The following is a 23,967-nucleotide window of genomic DNA, read 5'->3' as shown; positions in this document are numbered from 1 at the left end:
AAATCAGTCACTAAAACAAACACAAAACAGACCAAATGCTAAGCCAACTGGACTTAGCAGGTAGAAGCAGGTATTGGTGCCTTTGACCATGTGGGCTGGTACCAAGTTCTGCTGGAGAAATAAAGTTACAAGTGGTAGCAGAGCAAGGCACATGTGCTCTAAAATCTCTTGGTCAAACAGTCATCCAGATTTTAAACTTGATAAAAGAATGTTGACCAACAGCGGCAGATGGAACGGCTCCATAAGTGACCACAAGGGACCTTAGACCACTTGGATTCTGTCACTTTCCGATCCTTCTCCAGTCTTTGAGGATTCTTGTTTGGCGCTAAAGTCGAGTGCCGCTAAAATCTGTTATTTCTGTCCCTTTTTGCACACATTGTCCTTCCACTTAACTTTCTGATAAGATGCTAAGGTGCAGTATTTCACCAAAGTTTCCTACATGAGCCAGAATATCAAATAAAATAGCTTTTGATAATCACACATTACTGCTTGGTGTAAATGCTTTCACAACATCATTGTTTCAAATCAAAGGCACTCTGAGGCACTCTGTTTATATTTGAATGTCTTATTTTTTATTGATCAGCCTCTCATTATGTGTCTACAACAATGTTTACCAGCTACTCTGGGGTTATTTCAGGAAGTGTTTTCTTGTTATTACAGACACCTTTTCTTCCCAAAAAGCTCTTTAGTGTTCGGAACTTTTTAGATTAGTGGATTGAAACAGATTTTGGAAAAGGCTCATCAGGATGCAGCCTGTATTATACAACATTATAAATCAAGAGCAGCCTTTTATTTCCTAGTCCGGGGATAGATTAGGTTGGATAGAAATAACGTCAAAGACTGGCCTTCATCAGCTCCCTGACAGATGGCACTCTTCTAGGGCGACTTGATGCAAGACGGTGGATCGGGCTAAACGTCGGATGTTTACACACCCGCACATGGCAGCGGGAATTGATGCTGCTGGGCATGCTGCAGCACCCCCAAGTGGTGAGAGGGACATTTAAAGAAATTGTATAAAAAATACTTTAGACAACTTATGCATTTCTTATGGATATTTTGGGAAATTATTTTGACTTCTTTTTCTATTTTAGTATTATGTGTATCTAATGAACACAAGTTCACAGAAGATATGTTGTCATAGCAACATCAAGCAAGCAAGTGGTCGCTAAGTTAAAGAGGTATCCCGCTCGTGGCAGCAGACTAGTAAATGTACATAGACTAATGACAGAGCCAAGGAGGAAATATGGCACAGAAACACATTTCGGATTTGTCTGCTCATAAGAGTCTTTATCTCCACGACCACAGAGCGCATCTCAACATTTGGACACCTGTAACCATGGCACCCCGCCTGTAGCTCAAAGTGAGAGCATGGTGCCGCTGCGCACTGTACTGCATCTATTTATGCAGTTTAACGTAATTATAGTATTTTAGAGTGTTACTTTGATCCTGTGTTCTTTGTGTAATGGAGAACTGTTCAATAACGTTCAAATAGTATAATAATATAATTATAACATTGCTGTTTGCGTAAAAGTATTTTGGGGCTAATAAGAGTCACGTGTGACATAAACATAGTGACTCAGGTTCAAGTCAGCTGACCAAATCTACGTTGCCATAATGTTATTGTGAAATTTAATTAACAGCGCATTAATTCACCTGAGAACTGATGATATGACAAACCCTGGTTACGTGCACTGAAGTGTATATGGCAATAGTGAATGTCAAACTATTTACTTATTTATTTTTATTGTATTTTAAATAGGTCTATAGGCTCATAGGTCTTTTGTCCAAAAGAAAAAAAAAAATTCCACTGTTCAGAATGACTTCCAGCAGCCCTGCACCTGCAGGAGCGCCGTACAGGGGAGCGCACCAATATCTGTAAAATATCACTTTGGCTGCCACTTTTAAAGAACCACACCTGACCTCAAATCTTAATGAACTGCAAATATAACAACAAAAGCAATAGCTGAAGAAAAACATAGCGAGTGAAAAAGGTTCATAAACAGAGGAGATCTTTATTAACTGCGTTCCTGTCTGAGCGCTCAGACACACGTGGAAATAAACCAGTAGTCTGCAGCTGCCTGGATCAGGAATGCTGAGAGGGTCGTTCAGCTCTAAGAGCACGGCTAGCACACCTACACACCCAAAGCTCACACTGCTCTGTTTGGATGTGTGTGGGAGTTGGTGACAAATTTAAGTCGGTTCCTGATTATCTGCTTCAGCACCAGGTTTGTTTAACTCTGCTTGACTGAACGCACAAAAAGAGAGAAAAAATCCCTTTCTTTCAGCTCCATCTTTCACAGGAACCAGTCTTTATCGGTCCAACCCTCAGCGTCCTTTCAAATGCTTCCTCTCATTATTTTGGCTTTGTATTTTCCACTCCTTCTGAATCACTTCCTGCCGTTTCCATGTCCTCCCTGCTGAAGCCTGAAAATATCACTTACTTCTCACACACACACACAAAAAGCTTACAATGGCGCTCGTCCGTCAGCTTTCGGACAACCACTGACAAACGTCCCGTCGTTTTGTCCGAGTCTATTTAAAGAGTGGCTTGTGTGCTCACCGATAAGCCCCAGATAGGTTACCTCCTGCACAACACTGGATCTAAGCTGGGCAACACTTGGTGAAATTATGCTGTCAAATCATGTTGGAGGGTTGAAGTAAGAGAAGAACCTTTCTTTTCTCAGGACATAAAACATCTATATTTAATCGGGCTCTAAAATTATTCACATTTAGAATGAAAAACACCTCAGATTCATTAGTCTGAAATAAAGTGTGAAGCCAAAATGGAAAAGCTCTGTGAAAAAAAAACTGCCTTTAGCCACAATAATAATCATAATGCTCTCTGTTAAAGCGGATCCATCGCCCACATTGTGGAGGAGGAGGAATTTTCACTCACTCTTTGCAGTATTGCTCCAGTTCATTAAAGGTTTACAGACTTTTGTTCTGCATAGCTCTCTTAATGGGGCCTCATCAAGTACTATACCCCCCCCCCCCCCCCCCCAAAAAAAAAAAAAAAAAACACCAACAACAGGATTTAAACCTGGATTTCTTTTGCTTATATATATATATATTTTTTTTTTTTCTTTCCAAACACAAGCAGGAGTGCTACGGTTCAACATTTCCACTTTAGTTCCTTCTGTCCTGCATTGTCCTCGTATGTTCATACTGAGATGATATTCTCCTAAAACTCTTTACTTTTTTTCTACGTAAAATAGTTTTGCAACACAATCTTTCCTGACTGATTTGCAGCACTTACTGCTTCTAAAAGGTCATTGCTCTAGTCGGTCTATACTCACCTGTAAGCTCCAGATCAACAAACAAACCGCCTGCTTTAATTATTGCCATCCCATTTTCTACTGTCCCTTTCGAATCCTAAAGAAGCTGCAAATTGGAGAACTGGGAAAACTCTGGATTTATTAACAAATCTCAATGTGCTTAATTTCTTTTGGCTGTTTTGGATAGAAAAACTAAAGTAAAAAACATTTTGGTGGCTGTTTGCATGTTGCCAAGAAGACTTACTCAAATATGTATTTTTTTTCTCCCCTTTCTGCTCTTTTCTGGAGACATAAGTTACAAACAGCAAAGTTTTTCTTCCCCATGACTGCATATTGGTGCAACAGAGAGAAGACGGTGGTCTGAACACATAGATGCACACCAGGAATAAAAACCAGGGAGGTCCACAGAGATGAGGAGAGAGATAGTCAAACAATGAGAAATGAAATCAGACGACGCAGACAGTAAACTGGAGCATGAGCTAAAATAACACATTATTCTCAAGGCATGCATCAAAACACAGGAATATACACAGCGGCTGTATATTCTCTCCCAGTTAAAACACAAAGCCACACCAACGCCAGGCAACAGGGATGTAAAAGGTTTACATTTGGCAGAGAGAGAGCAGTACCTATTTATGACAGGGCTTTCACTGGATGGATCAACACACTCACAGGGAGGGAGGGAGGTCCCAGTCAGGCAGCCAGCCAATAGGAACAAGAGAGGGGAGAGGGGTTGGTAAATGGGGGGACGGAGTGTGGCAGGGGGGCGGAGGAGTTTGTATGCAGCTGAATGGGGATCCAGGGAGCTGCACAGAGCTGGGCGCCATTTTTAAAATCAAAGTTTGTTTTTATACCTTAGTGAGCTGCAACAGGGTCACCTCTCATGAATCATGAAGAAGAAAAGCATTTAATGACTGAGACAGAGCAACATGTAAAGGACCTCATCAGCTGCCTTCAGCATTAATAATCAGTGCTTTAGGTCAGAGCTGATTTTACTCTAAACTGTAAACAGTTTGGCGAAGATATATAAGATTCCTGCAAAGAGAATAAAAATGTCAGCAGCCAAACAAAATAACCCAAGGATAGGAGTGTCTGTTTTAGTTTAAAATATTGAATTCTTTTAATAAATGGAAAGAAGAAATAAAAACAGTTTCACTACAACAGGCAAAAAAGCCCACTATTTTTTCCACTAAGTTTAAACTGATGAAAAAGCTCTGAAATTTGACATGCATCTTAAAAACATTAAAGATAAGCAGCTGTGTAGAGTCAATTCTGATCCATTATTGTTGCAGACAAAGAGAAAACCTCTTAATCAAAAAAAGATTAAGATTACAGTTTTCTCTGATTTATGCTGATCTTTTTTTCAGGTTTTTTTATTCTGAGTAATTCTTTTTTTTTTGTAAATCTCTTTCTGGTCTGCTGGATGTTAGCTAACAATTTTACTATTCAATGTTGGCGTGAGGATTTCCATTCACAAAGTGTCTTCTTTGATTCCAACAATAATGGAACAGAATTTACTCCATACGCCCTAATAAGACTAAGATAAAGACCAACAATGCAGCACAAAGAAACTGATGCAAACAGACAATGACGTCCACCCGTCCAGCACTCATTGCAGTGATTTCATCTTTTGTTAATCTCAGAATAGAAGGAAAGTTGAATTCTACATTTTCTTGAAAAATAATTTTTTTTTTTATTATTTCTCAAATTGCACAAACAGTTAAAAGATTCCCCAATGTTGTCAATTCCTCAACAAGAAAGAAGACAAACCTGAAAAGCTGAGCCTGACCAGCTAGGCTTATAAGAGCATTTTAATCAATGCTTAGATGTCGGATGTGTTTGCTGCGAGGAGAAACACAAAGAAACTAAACCATTACATCAGGTGCTTGTTTTCTGCGTACTTCAGCTGCATGGTTTGATTTGTCCAAGGGGGCATTGTTTTCCATAGTCATGCAGTTCATTCAGATAATTTTCTGACTATTGTGAAGATTACCTGCTGTCTGACATGAGTCGTGCTCCCTGTAAAATGATGAAGTCCAGGTTGTTTGGAATAGGGCTGCTGCTCTAAAAGCCCTTACATGATGAATATGGAAACCTTTGAGCTTTTTGCTCATCTCTTTCCAGCTTGTTTTTGTGCTAAGACACTGAGCAGCTAACTGCATAAAACCCAGCAGTTACGGTGTGCTGAAGCAGCTTTCTCATTTTGTTTAATAAATAAAGTGTGTTTGCACACAAAGTCAGATCATTACTAAGACAAACCCTGATTCACCTCATATAAGGAGCTGATATATAAAAGGGGGTTTGCTATATTTTTAACCATAACTCTACTTTGGTTCAAACTAAATCTTGCAGCAAAAAAAACCCTACTTGGCTGGCTTTTCATGTTTGTTTTTTTATATATGATTTTGAACTATTATTGTGTTGTATGGATTTGCAGTGAGGAAAAATTATAGCAACGCTTACAGTCTATAAACAGGGAGGTTGAAAGGACTTTGGTCTTATTGCTTATGAACGTAATTTAACGATCAAGCAGACTCTCTTATCCAGATAGTAGAGAGGGCAGCGATAAGCCTGCTGGAAGAATCACATTTTGCACATGGTTCAATTAAGAACAAGGTCCAAAGGCTGCAGGCGTGACAGGCATCGCCACAACACTCTGCTCAACAACTTAGGTTAAGGAAAATCAGCTGCTTCATTTTTAAGGCCTCCACCTTAAGACGAAAGGCCAGTCTTCACTGTCCAGGTTAAAATGAATCCGTTAGGCTATCTGCTGATAGAAAATAGGCTGCAGCTAAACTAGGATGCAACACATTCATGCACATAAATGAGAGTGTTTTACGAACTTTTTCTGATTTTAAAAGGAACTAGAAAAACAGGTGTGAGCCACACTGCATGGAAAACCAAGTAATGAACAACAATACTCTTTTAAAAAGAGAAAAAACTCTGCATCGGGATTTAAACCGCAAAATTTCTGCTCATAAAAATACTTTTATGATCTTATAACATGCAAAATATCTGAACCTCTTTAGCTATTTTACACATCTTTCTCAAATTTAAATGTATTTTAGTGGCATTCAATGTAATAATCCCAAACAAATTAGCTCATTATTGTTATATAAAACTAAATTGATAAATTATTTGTTTTTTACAAATTAAAGCCTTGTAACTGGCATTCGGACCCCTCTGCTCCTAAAACCTTAAAATAAAATCTGGGCCAGAAATATCTTCAGAAGACAGTTCTCCTTAAATGGTCTCCTCCTTATGTAGTTAAGCCTCATTATAAAATCTGCTGTGCTTTGAAGGCCCCAGAGGTTTGATGGAGGACAACAGAGAACAAACAGCATCAGGAAAACCAAGGAACACAGCAGACAAGTCAGGGAGAAAGATGATTATAGCGGGGTTAGGTTACCCAGCTTCATCACAAGCTTAGAGCATCATTTAGAGTGATGCGCCTCATCTGCCTAAAGGAGAGGATAAAGCTACAGAGACATGGCCATCCGCCGGAATCAACCCAGAACGAAGGCAAGAACTGCGTGAATCAGAGAGCCAGCCAAGAGGCCTGGAAACTAGGCAATCAAAAAAACTGAAAAGTCACAGAAAAATTCAAGAAGATGCTCCGCTCAAGAGGGAAGGGCAGTAAAACAGCAACATGGTGAGACATGGTAGTGGAGTCATCATGCTGCGGGGATGCGTTCCATCAGGAAGGACAAGGAAACTGGTCAGAGTTGGTCAACATCTCTGCCCTTGAACCTTCGGGCAAAGGTCTGCGGAGGTGCGAGCCTGCCAGCTCCGTGCAATAAAAAAGTTGCTGTGTAAAAGATTTTTTTATAACACCTTGATTCACGAAGGCTTTCCCTAAAGCTTGTCTTGTTTCTTCTTGTCTCATTTTATTACTTAAAATCCCAACAAAAGTAAACAAAAAAAAATCCAGTTTGGTTACATGAAAAAATGTGGAAAATTTCAAAGGTGCCACACTGGCCTCCAGCGCTGAAGTATCTCAGGAGCCTCTAAGCCAGAAACGACAGAAATAACTCAGGTGGAAACTTCTCAGCTTTAAATAGCATGGAGTGTAGACATTTTATCTCAAGTGGGTCCAGTGGAAATAAAAACCCTTTATCCGTCCATCAGGACCGAATATCTTTGGTTTAATGCGCTCCATTCAACCGCTGTCACTTATGAACAGCATCAAACTAACATTTCAGGATCCTATCTTTATTTTCCATAATCACAGCTTTAAACTTTAAATATATTCGGTGGATTTAAGTGGAATGGCTCAACCCATGCATCTGCACCCAAGTTGACAAGCTGAGAAATTAACAGTTTTTTTAAATAATTTATAGCAAAATGTTTCATCTTCGGTCTAAAATAACTAAAAATCACATTAGAGTAAAGAAAGACCAGACAGCATAGAAAGCGTGTGCACAGCAGGGAGAGGCGTACCTTAAAGGCATACTTGCGGCTGATGTGATCTTCGGGTCCCACGGGTGAAATGACATAGCTGGGCAGAGGAATACTGCCCAACACCGATTCCTCTCTGCTGTCTGCGGACAGAGAAAGAGAGAGGGAATGGAGGGAGGGGCAGGATAATCAGGGCGGGGTAGGTGAGGAAAAACAGCCATAAAGATAGAGAGGAAAGGAAGGGCCAATAAAATAAGTATCACTCATCACCCACTAATTTCAGCCCTGCCTGCCACCAGTATCATAACACTTACATGCTGTCTCGGCTTGGACGGCGATGTGCCAGAAGCTAAATGAGCAGCAGAGTAAACGCCGCCGGCTCCAGCTGGCAGCCTGCTACTTCCCCTCGCTGACATCACCCCAAACGCACGTTTATCTTTCTATATTAGTAAGGACCGTGACTGACAACATCCAGATCCTGACCTTTCACCCTCAGTTAGTCTGAACGCTTAAAGCTGCTCATTGAAAAGTAAAACATCCCTCTAGGTTTACACAACCCTGAACATTTACTGTCCACCAATACTGTCTCAGAGAATTACAAGATGGAGAGTGTTTAATGATTAATTCATGATATAAAAAGGTGTGCGTGCCACATGTTGGTGACTCTGAGTGTTTGGATGGGAGGTGATAAGTGACGCCGTGGATTTAAGGGTCAGTTAGTTAAAAATAAAACAAGGGTCTTTGGAGGAGGCATTCCGTAAATGGTGGACGGGATGCCATGCCGTGTCTTTGCTTACTGGAGCACCACCTTCCACACATGGAGTAATGCTGAGCTGGTATGAGTTCAATTACAAACACACATTATAAGCTGGAGTTTGAATAAAGTCCGACAAAAAGCTGGACTTTATTGTGACATGAGTGGAAAAATGTGTTTCTTTTTTAAAAATCACCTCTGAGTCATTAAGTAAAACCTGCAGAAAAAGTTTCAATGCATTTAGAGTATGGTTCAAAAAGGTTTGTACAACTAATGGCTTAAGTTGTGTGTTCTTCACAAAGCACACAGTCCTGAGGTGAAGCATCCCTGTAGCATGATGCTGCCACCACTATGTTTTCTAGTGTTAGGGACAAAATAATATTTGGAGTTCTGGCAAAAAAGTTGCTTTTTGTTCTGGCTTTTAGCTGTCCTGACAGACTGAGCTGTGCCTCTCAGCAGCTCCTCCAGGGTAACCATGGATATTCCCCTGATTAGTCCTGTCAGATTAGCAGGTGGACGGCCATGTCTTTGCCGGTGTAAAACTGTCTCATACTGTTGATTTCAGGATGAGGAATTAACACTCTGAAACAGGCTGGACCAATCATAGCACGGGAGGCGGGCCCATGATGCAACAACGCTTTTCTGTAACCACAACAGTCAAGATAACAGAGCAATGTTTTATTGATGCTCTTATTGTTATATTAGAGCTGTTTGGATTAGTTCTGCAACTAATTATTTTGCGAATTGAGTATTTTCTTGATTAATCGACTTCTAATCAGAAGGCAAAAGGTTCCTTAAAGAAGATCTTTTACAGAATTAAACCAGGTGAAACTAAAACATTTCCACTTGAGGAGTTCTGGATAGAGCAGATTCATAGACGAAAACATTTTCTGTCTTACATGCAAAACTTTTATACATTTTTTTACAATCTTGGTATAATTCCTGTTCTAAGTGTGTCGCTCTGTCAGCCTAAGTCATGTTTTAAAGTCTCCACACTCCAGTTAATTGATTACTAAATTAGTTGACGATTATTTCAATAATCGATTAATCTTGATTAATCCGATTTATTGTTTTAGACAAAGTTTGGATTATTACATTTTAAACAACTGGCTGCTTTCAGATGTTTTCTTTGAACAAAAAGGTGTTTTTGCTTCACATCAGTAGTTCTAAACTTCTTCTGCAGATTCTTGAGTCCTGCCTTTGAAATCAGGCTCTATTCCCTTCCTTTCCAGACTGATGTGCTGTGAAAATGAGTCTGGCTGGCGAGGCGAAGAAATGAATTTGAGAGTTATGAGAGTTATTCTTTTTCAGCTGTATTAACAGCAGTGATGAATTCTGTAACATAAATACAAAATATCAGATAATATTGCAACAATAACACTTTGAGGGACATCAGTTTGGTGATTTAAAGAAGATTGTAGTTTTATGCAATATTTCATTTAACGCAGTTGACTTTTCTTTGTTGTACTGTTGAAAAATATGCAGGTCACGAAAATATTTTGGGGCATCCAAAAATAAAAGTCTAAGAACCACTGGTCTAAACACAACGGCTGTAACTATACTAATCATACGGGGACTTCTGAGGTCATCTTGGAATTAATTCAGGGTCTAATTAATAGGGTCATATAAGACTAAACAACAGCATTAAATACATCAGATGTTTTACTGTGTTTAGTTGTTAAGTACTTTGCTGTGGTCTATCAGAGATAACCTCTGCAGAAAACATCACAGCTGCTGGTTGTAATATGACTGAAACAGAGGGGAAAGAATAACTTGAGGTACAGTTGTGCTTATTTAATATTCATCTATAAAAATAAAGGAATACTGTGAAGAAGAGGGATGCAGTTAGAGGAATGTTTCTGTCCCCTGCGTCCTCTATTAGCACTCAGTAAGAACTGTGTGTGTAAATGTGGAGTTCGTACCTTGAGCATGCAGATCTTTCTCATGGAAAATTTCATTACAATGAAAAATGAACACTTGGCATATTACAGCATAGCTGCTTCAGTTATTGCAGCCCAAACTGCCAAAGACAATATTTGACTTCCAAAAAAGAAAAAAAGGCAAAACCAAATTTTATTAAGCAAACCCAATTTTAGGTTAATTTAAAGGAAATAAAGCATGGCCTCACCTACTGAGGGCTGAGAGCGGCTTAAAAGTAACAAACACTGCAGAGAGTAAAATGAGGGACCGCTGAGAGATGCTTGCAGAGGTATGTGAATCACTGTGAGATGAAGACATATTTACAGAAACTTCAGCAGGACCTCATCCACTGTGGGGTGGAGGCTAAAGAGACAGACGAACCATTCCAGTTCAGATTGAGTTTTTAAAGAATAATAAGGGTTAGATGGATGGGCATAGCAAGTGCTGAAAGAAGCATAAATGATTTTGATTATTGCTCATAGAACACCACCGTAAAATTCTGCCTTTCTCTCACAGATTGAAAGATCCCTCCATCTAAAGTAAAATAAGGTTTCAGAGATTTTTTTGTGTGTTTTCCACACCTTAATAAAACATAACCTGCAGTTTTACTGAGACATGCACAAGCCAGTCTGTGTGTCGCTCGCATCTATTGGTGAATCACCTCACGTCTCACACAAGATGGTGTAAAGGTTCACACTTAAATGTTTCAGGCCCTCTTTAAAATTTCATACCAGGCCAAATTTAATAAATAAGACATTTTTAAAATTTCTGTCATGAAAGAAAACAATGTAGCAATAACGGCCATATTTGAGGGTTCTGAGGGGAAAGCATGGACAAATAAAAAAAAAGAAATAGTTCATATAAACTCAAAGGCCTATTCACATTAGCCAAAAAATACTTTTATTCTGAGGACTGAGGAGATCAGAATGAAACTGATCCCCAGTCACACCTTGCTGATTTAGCCAGTGTATGCCTGATGTCTCAGAATCTTCTAAAATGCTGGCATACGCTGAACTTTATGCATTTCTTCGATTTTGGGCGTATACACAGAGTATTCATAACGAGTCCAGAAGTTGTGTCCAATGACAGCCTGACTTATGCATAACGAACGGCAGCAAAATGCCCATGAAATGTCACAACCCTGTGTCCTTAGGGGGGTGCCCGCAGGTGCCCGGCTTGCATAAAATGCACAAGAAAAAGATCTCTCTGAACTTTGTAGTTGTGGTATTAATAACTAGCTGCCGTTTACAGCCTGCTTAAAAAAAAAAAAAAAAAAAAAAAAAAAAAAAGAGAGAATCTGCTGAATCTGTTTGAAGTCGCAGCAGATTTTGTGTCATGTCAGCTGGGAAGTTTGTTGGTCATGGCTGTGCGCTTGAATGCAGGGAGGATCCATCACACTCATTCATACTCACCATATGATGGGAATGATAACACCACAACTTATGAGTAACTTGTACTTAACATGTGTCAACGATCAGGTAACTTACCTGTAAGTTATGGCGCACGAATGAGCATACGCTGGCATACTTTGGGACGTACTTCGCCATGTATAAGCATGCTAATAACATACATAAAATGTACCCATAACTTATCCAATAAACAGCAGCGCTTTTACAAAATTTTTCTTATGTTGACATAGGCTGGCTAAATCATCAAGGTGTGATAGCGCCGTACTAGTACGGTAAAAGAAAATCCCATCTACAATCAAAAAACAGGATGATGGTAGCATCATGGTCTGGGACCGTTCTGCTGCGTTCAGGAGCAGAAAGGCTATTTCGATGGTAAGTGGGATTCGAATCTGAACCAGAATGTAAAATCCTGAAGAGGGCGGTCCTGCAATCGGTTCATGAGCTTAAGCTCACATAAAAAATAAAAACCTCAAAAGAGATCAATTCAGGTAATTAAAACATTTTGAGACCAAACTCCTTCAAACCCTCAACATGTTATCTCAAACACTGATGGAACAACTAGTTACTAGGTTTGAAATGTAAAGGAATAGATGACAATGTTTTATTTGCTGGTGGATCATCTAAATAAGTGGTCCTCCTAGTTGTGCTACGTGCTTGTCCCGTTAGCTATCATTTCCTGCGCATGCACACTTTCAGGCGTAAATCTGTGGTGAGCTACGGTATTAGACAGTCATTGAAGGTCACCTTTCTCACCTTGGTTCTTTAAAAAATGGCAGAGGGTCGTAACAAAAAAAAGTGTCTACGGAGTGTATGTGAAGAAAAAAAAGCCTCGGTAGAGGCAGATACATCCCAGAATGCTTTGCACGGAGATTTCTCCTCGCAAAGCATTATGGGATGTGCCGTCACAGCGGCCTGCTGTCACCATAGCTACCCAACAGCGGCGACTAATAACAACTGAGGCGCAGGCACCATACAGTGGAGGATGAGTTACGTGACTAATGGTGAGCAAAAAGCAGTGATCACCTTTCTAAACGGTCAGTTAAATGAATTTGCTATAAAGTCCATTATATAGTCCCCACTGTATATAGTGATTGAAGAATTTAGTGGTTAGGGTGGACGTTCGGACACAGCTTGTATGAGCTATGAGAACAGCAACTTTTAAGCAGAGCATGCACAAGGAGAAATGGGCTTGTGCATGCTCTCGCACGCGTTTAATAGGTGTTTGCTCTCTGGAGCAATACATGGTTGTGCATGTGCTTTTTTTTGGTGGGCGGGTCTTTTAAAAACTTCAAGAAAATCCTCCACAATACCTTTAAGATAAGCATTTTTCCCCTTATTAATAAACATAAAATAATTGCTAAAAAGCTGCATTTTTGTATTAACTTAGTTTATTTTTTACTCAAATTTTTATCAGAGACATTCAAATGTAAAAAAAAAAAAAAAAAAAGAAACAAGAGGAACCCTGACACAGATGGACCGAGCCCTAATGCCCCAAGAGAAACCAACACACATAAAAATAACAGGAGGAAAAGAGGAAAGTGTGGTTGTCTTTGTAAACATGAGAGATGAAAGGAACACAGGAGCGGGGCTGGGGACAGATGAAGGCTTTTCATGTTGAGAGCAGAAACCTTTGAATCAAGTGAGAAATGAGACAAAATGAAACGCCACAGAATCGATGTCACCCTGCTTTTTAAAATCAAGCTGACAGGATGAGCGACTCCCAAAAGGTTCTGTTAAAAATATGGAGATGAAACATGTGGAGAGGCAGATTAGGACAGGGCGAGGACAGAGCCCAGTCGTTACCGGGTGTGTGATGCGTGCGGGTTCTTGTCGCATATGTCTTTCACCAGGAATAAAATCCAATTAAACGACGCCAATACTGATTTACTGCCTCCTTTGTCAGCCCTACTTTACAAAACCATGATAATGTCGTCTCAGCCTCGGCACTTTTATCCACATTTTAAGCAGTCAAATCCAAAGTAAATTTTTTATATAAATACTGGCTTTTTAAATTTATTGCAGGTTGACAGGCGGTTCTGGAAAAGTTTGACAGTGACGTCTAATTACTGACAAACCCAGACAGGCATTTTAAATTTCAAAGTTTTATGTTTTTAAGATGTATTTTTTAATGGCTGATCTCAGTGGGTATTTCAAACTATGATTAGCAGCAGAGTGAATAAAGCTTTATAAAGAAATGTAAATTAGAGGTGCACTAAGAAAAAAAAATGGCTGATTTTACAGGAGAGTGGACCTTTACTGATCTAAAGCAAGTTAATGAGCATTAACATGGTGCTGTCAAGCATCCCACACAACACCCTTCAGTGTGCAAGAGCTGGCTGTAAAAGGAAAACTTTTTCAGTATCAGCAATATTTTATATAATCCAGTCAAGGGATACGTTTTATTTTCAGTTTTTAATCATTTGATTCATTAAACGTAAGGATGTTTGCACAGTTATCGGCTTATCCTGGATAAGGTAATACAGAGTGAAATTTATTCCCTTATTCTTGCAAACAAAGAACACATTTTGTAAATTGACATTTGAAAAATATCATTTTCTAAATAAAAAAAATAAATATATATATATATATATATATATATATATATATATCGCTCCAGATATTAAACTTTGAAAGTAGTTTGGATCAAAAAGGTTTTTACAGCAACTTTGCTGTTTTCTCAGTTTTTGTTTGATCAAATTTCTTTAATAAAGTTTTACATAATCAAATTGTATTTTTTCAAACTTTTTTTTTCCTTTTATAAAATTTCTTTCTTTTTTCAGATTTGTTTTACAAATTGCTTTCATTTCAAATTACTTTCTCTCTTCTAGAGGCGGGCTTTCCTCTGGAGTAAGAAGCGAAAACATATTTCTATTGCTCTGCTGGACATTTGCAACAACATTTTTATTGGTTCATGTGCTAATTCAGAGCGAGTGTTTGCATTGGACCTGCAGTGAAAAGGAAATGATTTGTAAAAAGCAAAGAAAGTTGTAAAAGTAACTTGCAAAACTCAATCTAAAAAAAAACTGAAAGTTGAAAAAAAAATGAAAATATTTTCTGTAAATTGGAATTTTGAAAAATGATATCTGTAAAGAAAATCCTACAAAATTCTAATTACTTTGAAAATGCTAACTTTTTTATTTATTTATTGATTATTGATTTGTCAATTTACAGAATTTCATGCTATTTCAAATTGCCAATTACTCAGACTCACCTTTGTAGTAGAAAAGGCAGAAATCCGCCAAGACAAACCACTTCCTCTTCCATAGACGCATCCCAGAGCTGTCCTGTAGAGAAGAAAACATGAAAAACCATAAAAAAAAATGTCCCTGCAAAGTTAACATACTACATGAAGAGAGAAGGAGCATGGGGCAATCAGTAGGCAATGAAGTAGGAAGAAAATTTAAAAAGCTGAGAATATCTAAGAAATCTGGTGGATACATGAAAAACACATTTTGGTTAAGAGAGAAAACATGTGATGAACACAACCAGGCACTGTTTCCTGCCTCGCTGCTCTCCTGTTTGTTTCATCCTTTATGTTTGCTCGCTAAAAACTGAGCCATTGAAAGAAGAGAAGAAAAAAAAAATAAACCTCACACAAAGGTATAAATATCTTTCCCATTTGCTGAGAATGTATAAAGTATGTGTTATCTGCTGTGTTTGCAGATGGAGAGGATAAAGCGTGCTCCGTCCAACTGGCTGCTGTAATGGTGACCTGTGTGTGAGCCAGTTCATGTCTCTACAGCGTTCCTCCTTTCAGCAGGTGAAAGGCGTTGTAATTATGATAGAGGTGAAATGTGCCAGTGTGTGTTGCCATCTTCTCATCTAGCGCCAACATCGTCCACTGTTTGTCATGTAGTGAGGCCAGGCTTCGTCCAGTGGGACGATGCCAACCAGAGTTATTTTAAGTAGATCTTTAAATAAGCAAATACTCTCCAGTAATAGCCCGTCTGTGATCAACACCAGGTGCTCTACATTTCCAAAGTGTAGTGAATAAATCAGAGGAATAAAACTGGGCCATAGAGGGAGCAGAAACTTTCCTGACCCAACTATAGAGTATATATGTGAAGGAGATACCTGGAAAGGCAGCTCTAATATATTAATGTAAAACACATCAGCTTCTCTACTGGTTTATCATGGTTTATGTTTCTATTTACACTTATGAAAATGCAATAGGATTGGTTAGTTAATTTTATTTCCCCCTGAAATGATCTAAAGTTGTTGAAAACAGAGCTCAGCTTTGGAGAACTTCATCTGGTGATTATTATGAGGCTTAAATGAACAGACTGTTACGAGCCATTAATAGGCCACGGTCACTGAACATCCCAGGCTCTTAAATCAAACACACCCCTTTCACAGGGGAACATGCATCTCGCTGTCAGATTACAGTCTCAGGCTTTAATAGCCGATTACTTTTATGATTAATTACAGGAATTTTGGGTCAAGTCTTTATAGCTGGAGTCTCCAGACTTAATGGGGAGTTAAGGGATTAGCAGCATGGCATCAAAGTCACAGGTTTGCGTCTCTCCAGTCAGGATGGTTGGTGTTTTCAGCTAAACACCAACCTAATTGCTTTTGAAAAATTTAGGTTCGTTTTGACAAATTTATGAGACTTCTGTTTCAATAGTGATTATTGTAGTTGTGATTGTAGCTGGTTTTCTTCCACTACGTTATGAGAGGACATGAGAGGACAGGAGAGAGAAAGAAGATAGAAGACAGATAAAAAGAAGACTGCATGAGAGTGGAGGAAAACTGGAATACTGAGGGGAAGAACAGCTGAAGAGAAGAAAAATCTGAAGTAGTAAAGCAAAAGCGAGAATTCAGAAGCGAGTGGCGGCCTAGTTGTTAGGGCATAGAGCTTGGAATCCTGAGGTTCTGAGTTCGAGCCCCACTCCCACAGGCTGCCACTCTGGGTCTCTGAGCAAAGACCCTTAACCCCACACTGCTCCCCGGGTGCCACACAATGGCAGCCCACTGCTCCCCAAGTGGATGGGTTAAAGGCAGAAAGTTCATTTTTGTTGCTCTGTACTTGTGACAGTGTGATAACAATAAAACACTGGGAAAGAAAAAAGGGGAAGAAAAAAAAAATATATATATATAGATATACACTCACCGGCCACTTTATTAGGTACCCCATGCTAGTAACGGGTTGGACCCCCTTTTGCCTTGAGAACTGCCTCAATTCTTCGTGGCATAGATTCAACAAGGTGCTGGAAGCATTCCTCAGGGAGTTTGGTCCATATTGACATGATGGCATCACGCAGTTGCCGCAGATTTGTCGGCTGCACATCCATGATGCGAATCTCCCGTTCCACCACATCCCAAAGATGCTCTATTGGATTGAGATCTGGTGACTGTGGAGGCCATGTGAGTACAGTGAACTCATTGTCATGTTCAAGAAACCAGTCTGAGATGATTCCAGCTTTATGACATGGCGCATTATCCTGCTGAAAGTAGCCATCAGAAGTTGGGTACATTTTGGTCATAAAGGGATGGACATGGTCAGCAACAATACTCAGGTAGGCTGTGGTGTTGCAACGATGCTCAATTGGTACCAAGGGGCCCAAAGAGTGCCAAGAAAATATTCCCCACACCATGACACCACCACCACCAGCCTGAACCGTTGATAGAAGGCAGGATGGATCCATGCTTTCATGTTGTAGACGCCAAATTCTGACCCTACCATCCGAATGTCGCAGCAGAAATCGAGACTCATCAGACCAGGCAACGTTTTTCCAATCTTCTATTGTCCAATTTTGATGAGCTTGTGCAAATTGTAGCCTCAGTTTCCTGTTCTTAGCTGAAAGGAGTGGCGCCCGGTGTGGTCTTCTGCTGCTGGAGCCCATCTGCCTCAAAGTTCAACGTACTGTGCGTTCAGAGATGCTCTTCTGCCCACCTTGGTTGCAACGGGTGGTTATTTGAGTCACTGTTGCCCTTCTATCAACTCGAACCAGTCTGGCCATTCTCCTCTGACCTCTGGCATCAACAAGGCATTTCCGCCCACAGAACTGCCGCTCACTGGATGTTTTTTCTTTTTCGGACCATTCTCTGTAAACCCTAGAGATGGTTGTGCGTGAAAATCCCAGTAGATCAGCAGTTTCTGAAATATTCAGACCAGCCCTTCTGGCACCAACAATCATGCCATGTTCAAAGTCACTCAAATCACCTTTCTTCCCCATACTGATGCTCGGTTTGAACTGCAGGAGATTGTCTTGACCATGTCTACATGCCTAAATGCACTGAGTTGCCGCCATGTGATTGGCTGCTTAGAAATTAGGTGTTAACGAGTAGTTGGACAGGTGTACCTAATAAAGTGGCCGGTGAGTGTATATATATATATATATATATATATATATATATATATATATATATATATATATATATATATATATATATATATATATATATATATATATATTTTTTTTTTTTTTTTTTTCCTCATGTCACTGTCCTCTTTAGGGGAGGCAGAGCTCCTTAGGCCCTAAAAATCAGAAAGCCCTGATAACCACCCTTCAATCTCACTCCCAACCCAGAGACATAGTTCTACTTTTCTATGAAAAACAGGATTTATTAATTTTATTAATTTTAAGAAAATACTACCAGTGTTCAGAGACATATTCCTGGCTTTTACACTTGTATTGCTGCAAAATATTAATACACTTGTAAAGATAAAAGCATTAATGTCCCCGTTTCCTAATTTGATCTTGATGAAATGTACTTTTTTTCATCTACGAGTTGTAAATGTTTTTTAGATTTGATTTCAGAAATCTTTTTACATTACTGTAAGTTATAGTCGACAAAAAACAAACACTAAAAACAGCAGTAGCAACTGGAAGTTCTGTGCATCACCATTACTAACAACAATTTTCTTTTTTCTTTTTTATTAGATATCTTTAGACAGGTTTTATTCAGTCAAAAAAAGAAAATTTTAGTTTAAATTGAAACTTAGATGCCAGAAGGGTTTTTTTTTGTTGTAGATTTTTTAAGATCTATGCTATTGTTTTTTTTCCCCCCTCTGACACGTTGTGCAGCTACAGTGAATGAAAAATATTATGACTCCAACTAACAGTACATACAGTACATACAGTACCACATTCATGCTACCTATAAAAGCTAGCCTGATTATCGCAAACCTTTTATGGAATCAGCCAAAAGGACACAGATGTATTAAATTCTCATTTTGTGTTATTTAAAAACATATACACATAAAAACCTCTGCACACACATTTAGAATGTTTTATTTATGCAGATTCAATACCATTCAGCCCCATAATATATCACAAGCATTACTCCTAGCCCCTCCTCAGCTCTTCTGCTTTTTATTCTCCTGTATATTCTCATATCAACTTTTTGTCACTTTGAGGGTGGAACCGACCAAATAATGTAAACTTCTTGTTTGGCTACTTTTAAGTATATCCTGACCCTACAGTACTACGTTATTCCTGGTTGCTAGGAATGTTAGCAAAGCATTTTCAGGTTAAAAGCTATTCTCTTAAACATTTCAATATTGGTTAGGTGAAGTTATCGTTATATTACTAAGTTTATTCAGTCATGAAAGCGTTTTGACAGCCTTAGTAATATGCACTCAAAAGATTACTGTTAAATTTGGATATTCGTGTAAGCTAAGCTAACATTAACTACAATGTTTATATAGAGAAAAGTCAGGCTTAAATGAACTCTGGTTTACAGTTATATGCAAATATTTGCATTTCTAATCAGTTTGCAGCGACTGTTAGTAAGAGAGATGCTGTAAAGATAAAGAAAACAGACATATTTCGTGAAAAGCCCGGTGAAAAGTCGCTATATTGAGCTACTCGTCAGACCTCTCTAGCGCCTTTATTTCAGTAAAGTGCCTAATGCCAAATCTAGCACCTTTTTTCTGTATTAATGCAGACTTTGGCCACCACACAAAAGCACTGAACTCTGTCCTCCTGAGCGAGTGGATCTGTAATGCTATGTACGTACATGCAGCAGAAGCAGCAAAAACGCATGTGCTGCCTCATTTTTGATGCCTGTACAAATTTAGTTCTGACACGCAGCTGAAGGATCTTTTCTGCTCTAGCTGCACGGTCAAAAAGTTGGTCTGATGCGTGTTGGGTGGAACTACCCTATCCTTTTTTTTGCTTGTAACAATAGCAGCTATATTTACCGTGGGTAAAAAGTGGTTTTAATATTCTTTTAAGTGAGAAAGTCCACCTGAAAACTTCTTCTGTGCAGTCAGTTCATCAAGATTACGATCCTTCCCTTCAAGTATTATTTTGCTGTCAGAGCCGCTCAGACCCCCATACACAGGCGGTGTGCTGTCCCTAGGAATTCCGTTTAACAGCAGCCTCTGCCCTGGTCGCCTCTTTGCAGTTTTCCACTACTGTTTGTGGCAGCTGGTAGGTGTTTTTCATGTACGTAATGCAAACTGCAGGCACCAGAATAATAAAAACAAACATATTTTGCCAGCAGGTTTTGGCATTTTAAGTTAATTTAAGCGTTAAAAAACAAACTCAGGGGAGTGATCACAGCGATCTACATCAGCAGTGCTGTGTCTGCTACCCTGCAAGCTTCCAGATCAGCTTCTCTGATTGGTTGATGTGGTGCGTCGTGCAGCAAAAGTTCAATTTTTCCAACACCAGCAACTTGGCTGCTCAGACACGCTGCTCCTGCTGCTCAAAACGTGCTGCACGGATTTTCTGCGCATTGATGCACGTCAACCATTGATTTTGCATGTAAACTAGCTGCTTCTGCTGCTCCTGCTACGTGCGGTCTGAACGTAGCATAAGCCTGCCTCCTGCTCTCTCTCCCTCACTGTCCCCTGTCAGCATGCAGAGGAGGTTGCCTGCACCCTGCAGCAGAGAAAGAACCTTTACACTTGGAATCCAGATAGCAAATTAAATGCACATGTGCAAAACTGTTGCTAATCCTGCTTTAGGTTGCAAAGTGGTTCATGAAAATAATTCTTAAACTGACACAGTTGTCTCCCATAAAATAAAATCACTAGCTTTTTACTCTACCACCTCATTCTTGTGTTTCAGCGCTGTTTTCTTCTATTTTGCATGGTTCTTTTGGCACTTGGCAAACAGCAAACCACCACCAACTGGTATGGAGCGTGGAAGTAAATGTCTGATAATATGCATTTTGTTTACTTATTTCTAAGAGCAATTACTTTTAAATTCCCACTTTTCTCTTTCAGCTATGCCAATATCTCCCTACATTGCTTTGACAGAAAGACAAAGGAAAAAAGCAATTGGAGAGATTTTCCGCCCGATGCATGCAAATTATGTGATGGGTCATTTAGCACCTTCTGGCACAGCCAATAGCAAGTTTTCTGCTAAGCAGTTTGCAACACTGGATCCACCCTCAACATGACAAAACATTAATATGAGTCACAGAAACAGGTCCAAAGACGAATAGAAAAGAATCTACAGGAGCATAAAATGCAAGAGATCAAAGGGGCACGGGCTCATGGTTGTGGTATGTTTGGGGCCTTCTGGTATTGAATTTGCATGCATTTAAAATGTGTTGAATGTGTGTGGAGAGTAGTTTTTTTTTAATGAACCTTATCCTTTTAGTAGTTATGATGCATGTGAAATTTTGGCAGAATTCTGACCTCATAACCTTTGCCCTCTGAGCAGTACTCCCCCCGCCCGGGGAAAACGAGCGGATGGGGCATGTCTACTTGGAGCCGCTCCTAACAGGAAGAGCCTACTTTCTTTGTGCCAGCCTCAAATGTCTCAAATGTTGTTCAGCTTTTAGAAGTGACATAAAATAGAAGAAGTGTCTTCACTGTGAAGGCAAGTTTTCTCTTTGGGATTGGAAGAAAACAACTGTATATATTACAAAAGGCATTATTTTGTCTTTTGTATTTACCTAAATTAGACTTTTAAAGGCTTTAAAAATCATGATGTAGGATCTTTAACTAATTTTCCAGACTATTAGAGATTATAATACAGAGCAAAGGCACAAGTTTCCTCCCTGAGTCTTTAAGCAGTTGATCCTTTTATACATCATCTGTTATTTCTAGTGCTGATTATATAAACAATAATAAAAAATACAAGAACTTTAAAAGAGTCTTTTGGGTTATAAATCATATACATGGTCTGAAGCCTCACATACTTAAAAAAACAAAAAGTATCTAATTATCATAAAACTAACATTCATTATTAATATTATCAATCTTTTGCAAACTATAAAAAAAAAAAACTGAAGATGTGGAGAAAAAGCACTCAATGATTCCTGTAGAAGAGTCTTCTTTACCTGTTTGTAGAGCCATCCTCGGACCACCACTGGGACGTTAGGGTTCCGCTTGATAGATTGTTCTCTTTTTCCGAAGCTGTGGATTCTGCCAATGGAACGAGAGGCCTGCAATACATAAAACCAAAAAAACTAAGAACAAAACGATCATTCAATAAAACTTCAGTGTAACATAAAATTAGGTCTCTAACAATATAAGAGAAAATCTGATAATGTGACTTATGCTCTGCACTGTAAATAAAAATGTCATTACAGACCAGGAGGACAACACAGCATTTAGCATAGAAACTGTGGAGAGTTTCAAATACCTGGGTGTCCATGTCAATAACAAGCTGAACTGGACTCAACCTCCCGAGGAGGTTGAGATTATTATAATCAATAAAGACAATCAACAAATCAATCAATCAATCCATCCATCAATCCTTAGCAAGGTAATAAGTATTGTAATCAACAATACGATTTAAGGACAAATAAAAAACGGCAGCTGCTAACTTTTCAACATCTAATTCTACCAAAAAAAATATCCAAGAAGTTAAAGGAATTTATTATTAACACAATTTATTTTCACTCATACGACAATACAAAAGTAATCGGGTGTATCTTAGCTGAAAATACTAAACTTCCACATCTGTGTTTAAAAATGTTACGATCAAAAGCAAACAGGCTGATTTATTTTTTTTTTCCTGGGTGGAACATAATTGGTAATGGGCATCTAGGACCTAATCAGAGCGTTCAGTCTAACTTACAGCTGCACTGCACAGGCCTTCATCCACACCATCATTATCTTTTTCTTTTTCTTTTGACACCTCTCCTTTTCTGCCCCAATTGTTACCTAATTATAGTCATTACTTGACGACAGACAATTATCCACCTGATTTCTGTGACATTGACAGCCACTATTTCTATAACACTTGTCAAACAGAGACAAACCCCTCTCTCTATGTTGGCTGAGCGAGAAGAAGACTGTAGGCCTGGGAAGAAATGGTCAGTGGTTTGGATAAAACCTATATGGAGAATATTTTTACAGTTAACATAATAGAAAATTAGTCTGTGGGATTATTCTTATATTAGATATCAGGGACCGTGTGATGATGTATTGGCCCAAGACCTCTCCTCTAGGCCTTTCTAACATCTCTGTGTTTTAGAGATTTTAAATGGAACCTGATGAAAGTGGGTGCAGCAGGCCAGCACCAACAGAACAGCTTCAGATCCATTTTAAGAAGCACCACTTGCTCTCTCTACCTCTCTCTCTCTCTCTCTCCCCACCGCTCTTCTCCAGCTATTTCTGATTTTTGTTAAATAAGTTTCACTTTGAAGTTATCCCACTGCTACCCATTATTTTTTTATGGGTATAGAGCCAGGCCTGATATATTGGGGGTTCATCCGGGATTTAAACTCGAGACCTCTCGCAACCAATCATATCCATTATCACTCAATCTGTAGTGCCACTCAAAAGTAATTAAATCCGTTTTCTTTTTTCCCATTCAAATGCTAAAGTCTGAACATTTGTTCAAAAGTCTTTATGAAAAAAATCCAATGAAAGTCGTTTGTCTGGTTTTAATTCCCTTCTTTAAATTTTTCTCATTTCTCTAATGTGGTTTATAGCAACAACATCCATATTTTTGCTTGTTTATAGCAGTCCTTCAAAAATATCTTTTTTATGGCACCTTTTATTACCTCAGACTTTTGTTGAAAACTCGATAGCTGTAGGAAAAACTGTCCAATGTTAAACTATACAAAAATCAATTCAGTTCTTTCTTGAAAAAAAGATTTAAAAGAAAATATGGACCAAACAGAAATCAGAAAAGTATCAGAGGGCACATATCTAGGGGTCATTTTGATTTTGGACTCTAAACTTATGTTTGTTTAAAAAAAACATTCTAATATAAAATAAAATGTGGGAGTCAGCCAACATGAAAGAGAGTGAGTGAATAGCTCAGAATATTTTTAGTGGTGAGAGGTTCTAGTGATA

At 38.9% G+C, this 23,967-nt stretch overlaps 1 protein-coding gene across 15 annotated transcripts in view; it reads right to left on the bottom strand.

Moving 5' to 3' along the window:
• plekha7a (pleckstrin homology domain containing, family A member 7a) overlaps nucleotides 1–23,967 on the bottom strand; it is a 198,178-nt gene that overhangs the window by 51,916 nt on the left and 122,295 nt on the right. For 13 of the 15 annotated variants that reach the window (XM_038294821.1, XM_038294822.1, XM_038294836.1 and 10 more), the window contains 3 exons: nucleotides 21,999–22,103; nucleotides 14,968–15,040; nucleotides 7,716–7,816 (listed from right to left, as the gene is read on the bottom strand). In XM_038294821.1, the coding sequence (XP_038150749.1) occupies nucleotides 7,716–7,816; nucleotides 14,968–15,040; nucleotides 21,999–22,103 (279 nt within the window). Of the gene's footprint in view, nucleotides 1–3,904; nucleotides 4,041–7,715; nucleotides 7,817–7,987; nucleotides 8,105–14,967; nucleotides 15,041–21,998; nucleotides 22,104–23,967 lie in introns of those variants that run through there. The other 2 variants (XM_038294833.1, XM_038294834.1) reach the window with 2 other exon arrangements.

Source organism: Cyprinodon tularosa, unplaced genomic scaffold, assembly GCF_016077235.1.
Source record: "Cyprinodon tularosa strain WSP-4 unplaced genomic scaffold, ASM1607723v1 ctg346, whole genome shotgun sequence".
In the NCBI taxonomy this organism is placed as follows: Eukaryota; Metazoa; Chordata; class Actinopteri; order Cyprinodontiformes; family Cyprinodontidae; genus Cyprinodon; species Cyprinodon tularosa.
This window is presented reverse-complemented; position numbering and strand designations above follow the sequence as displayed.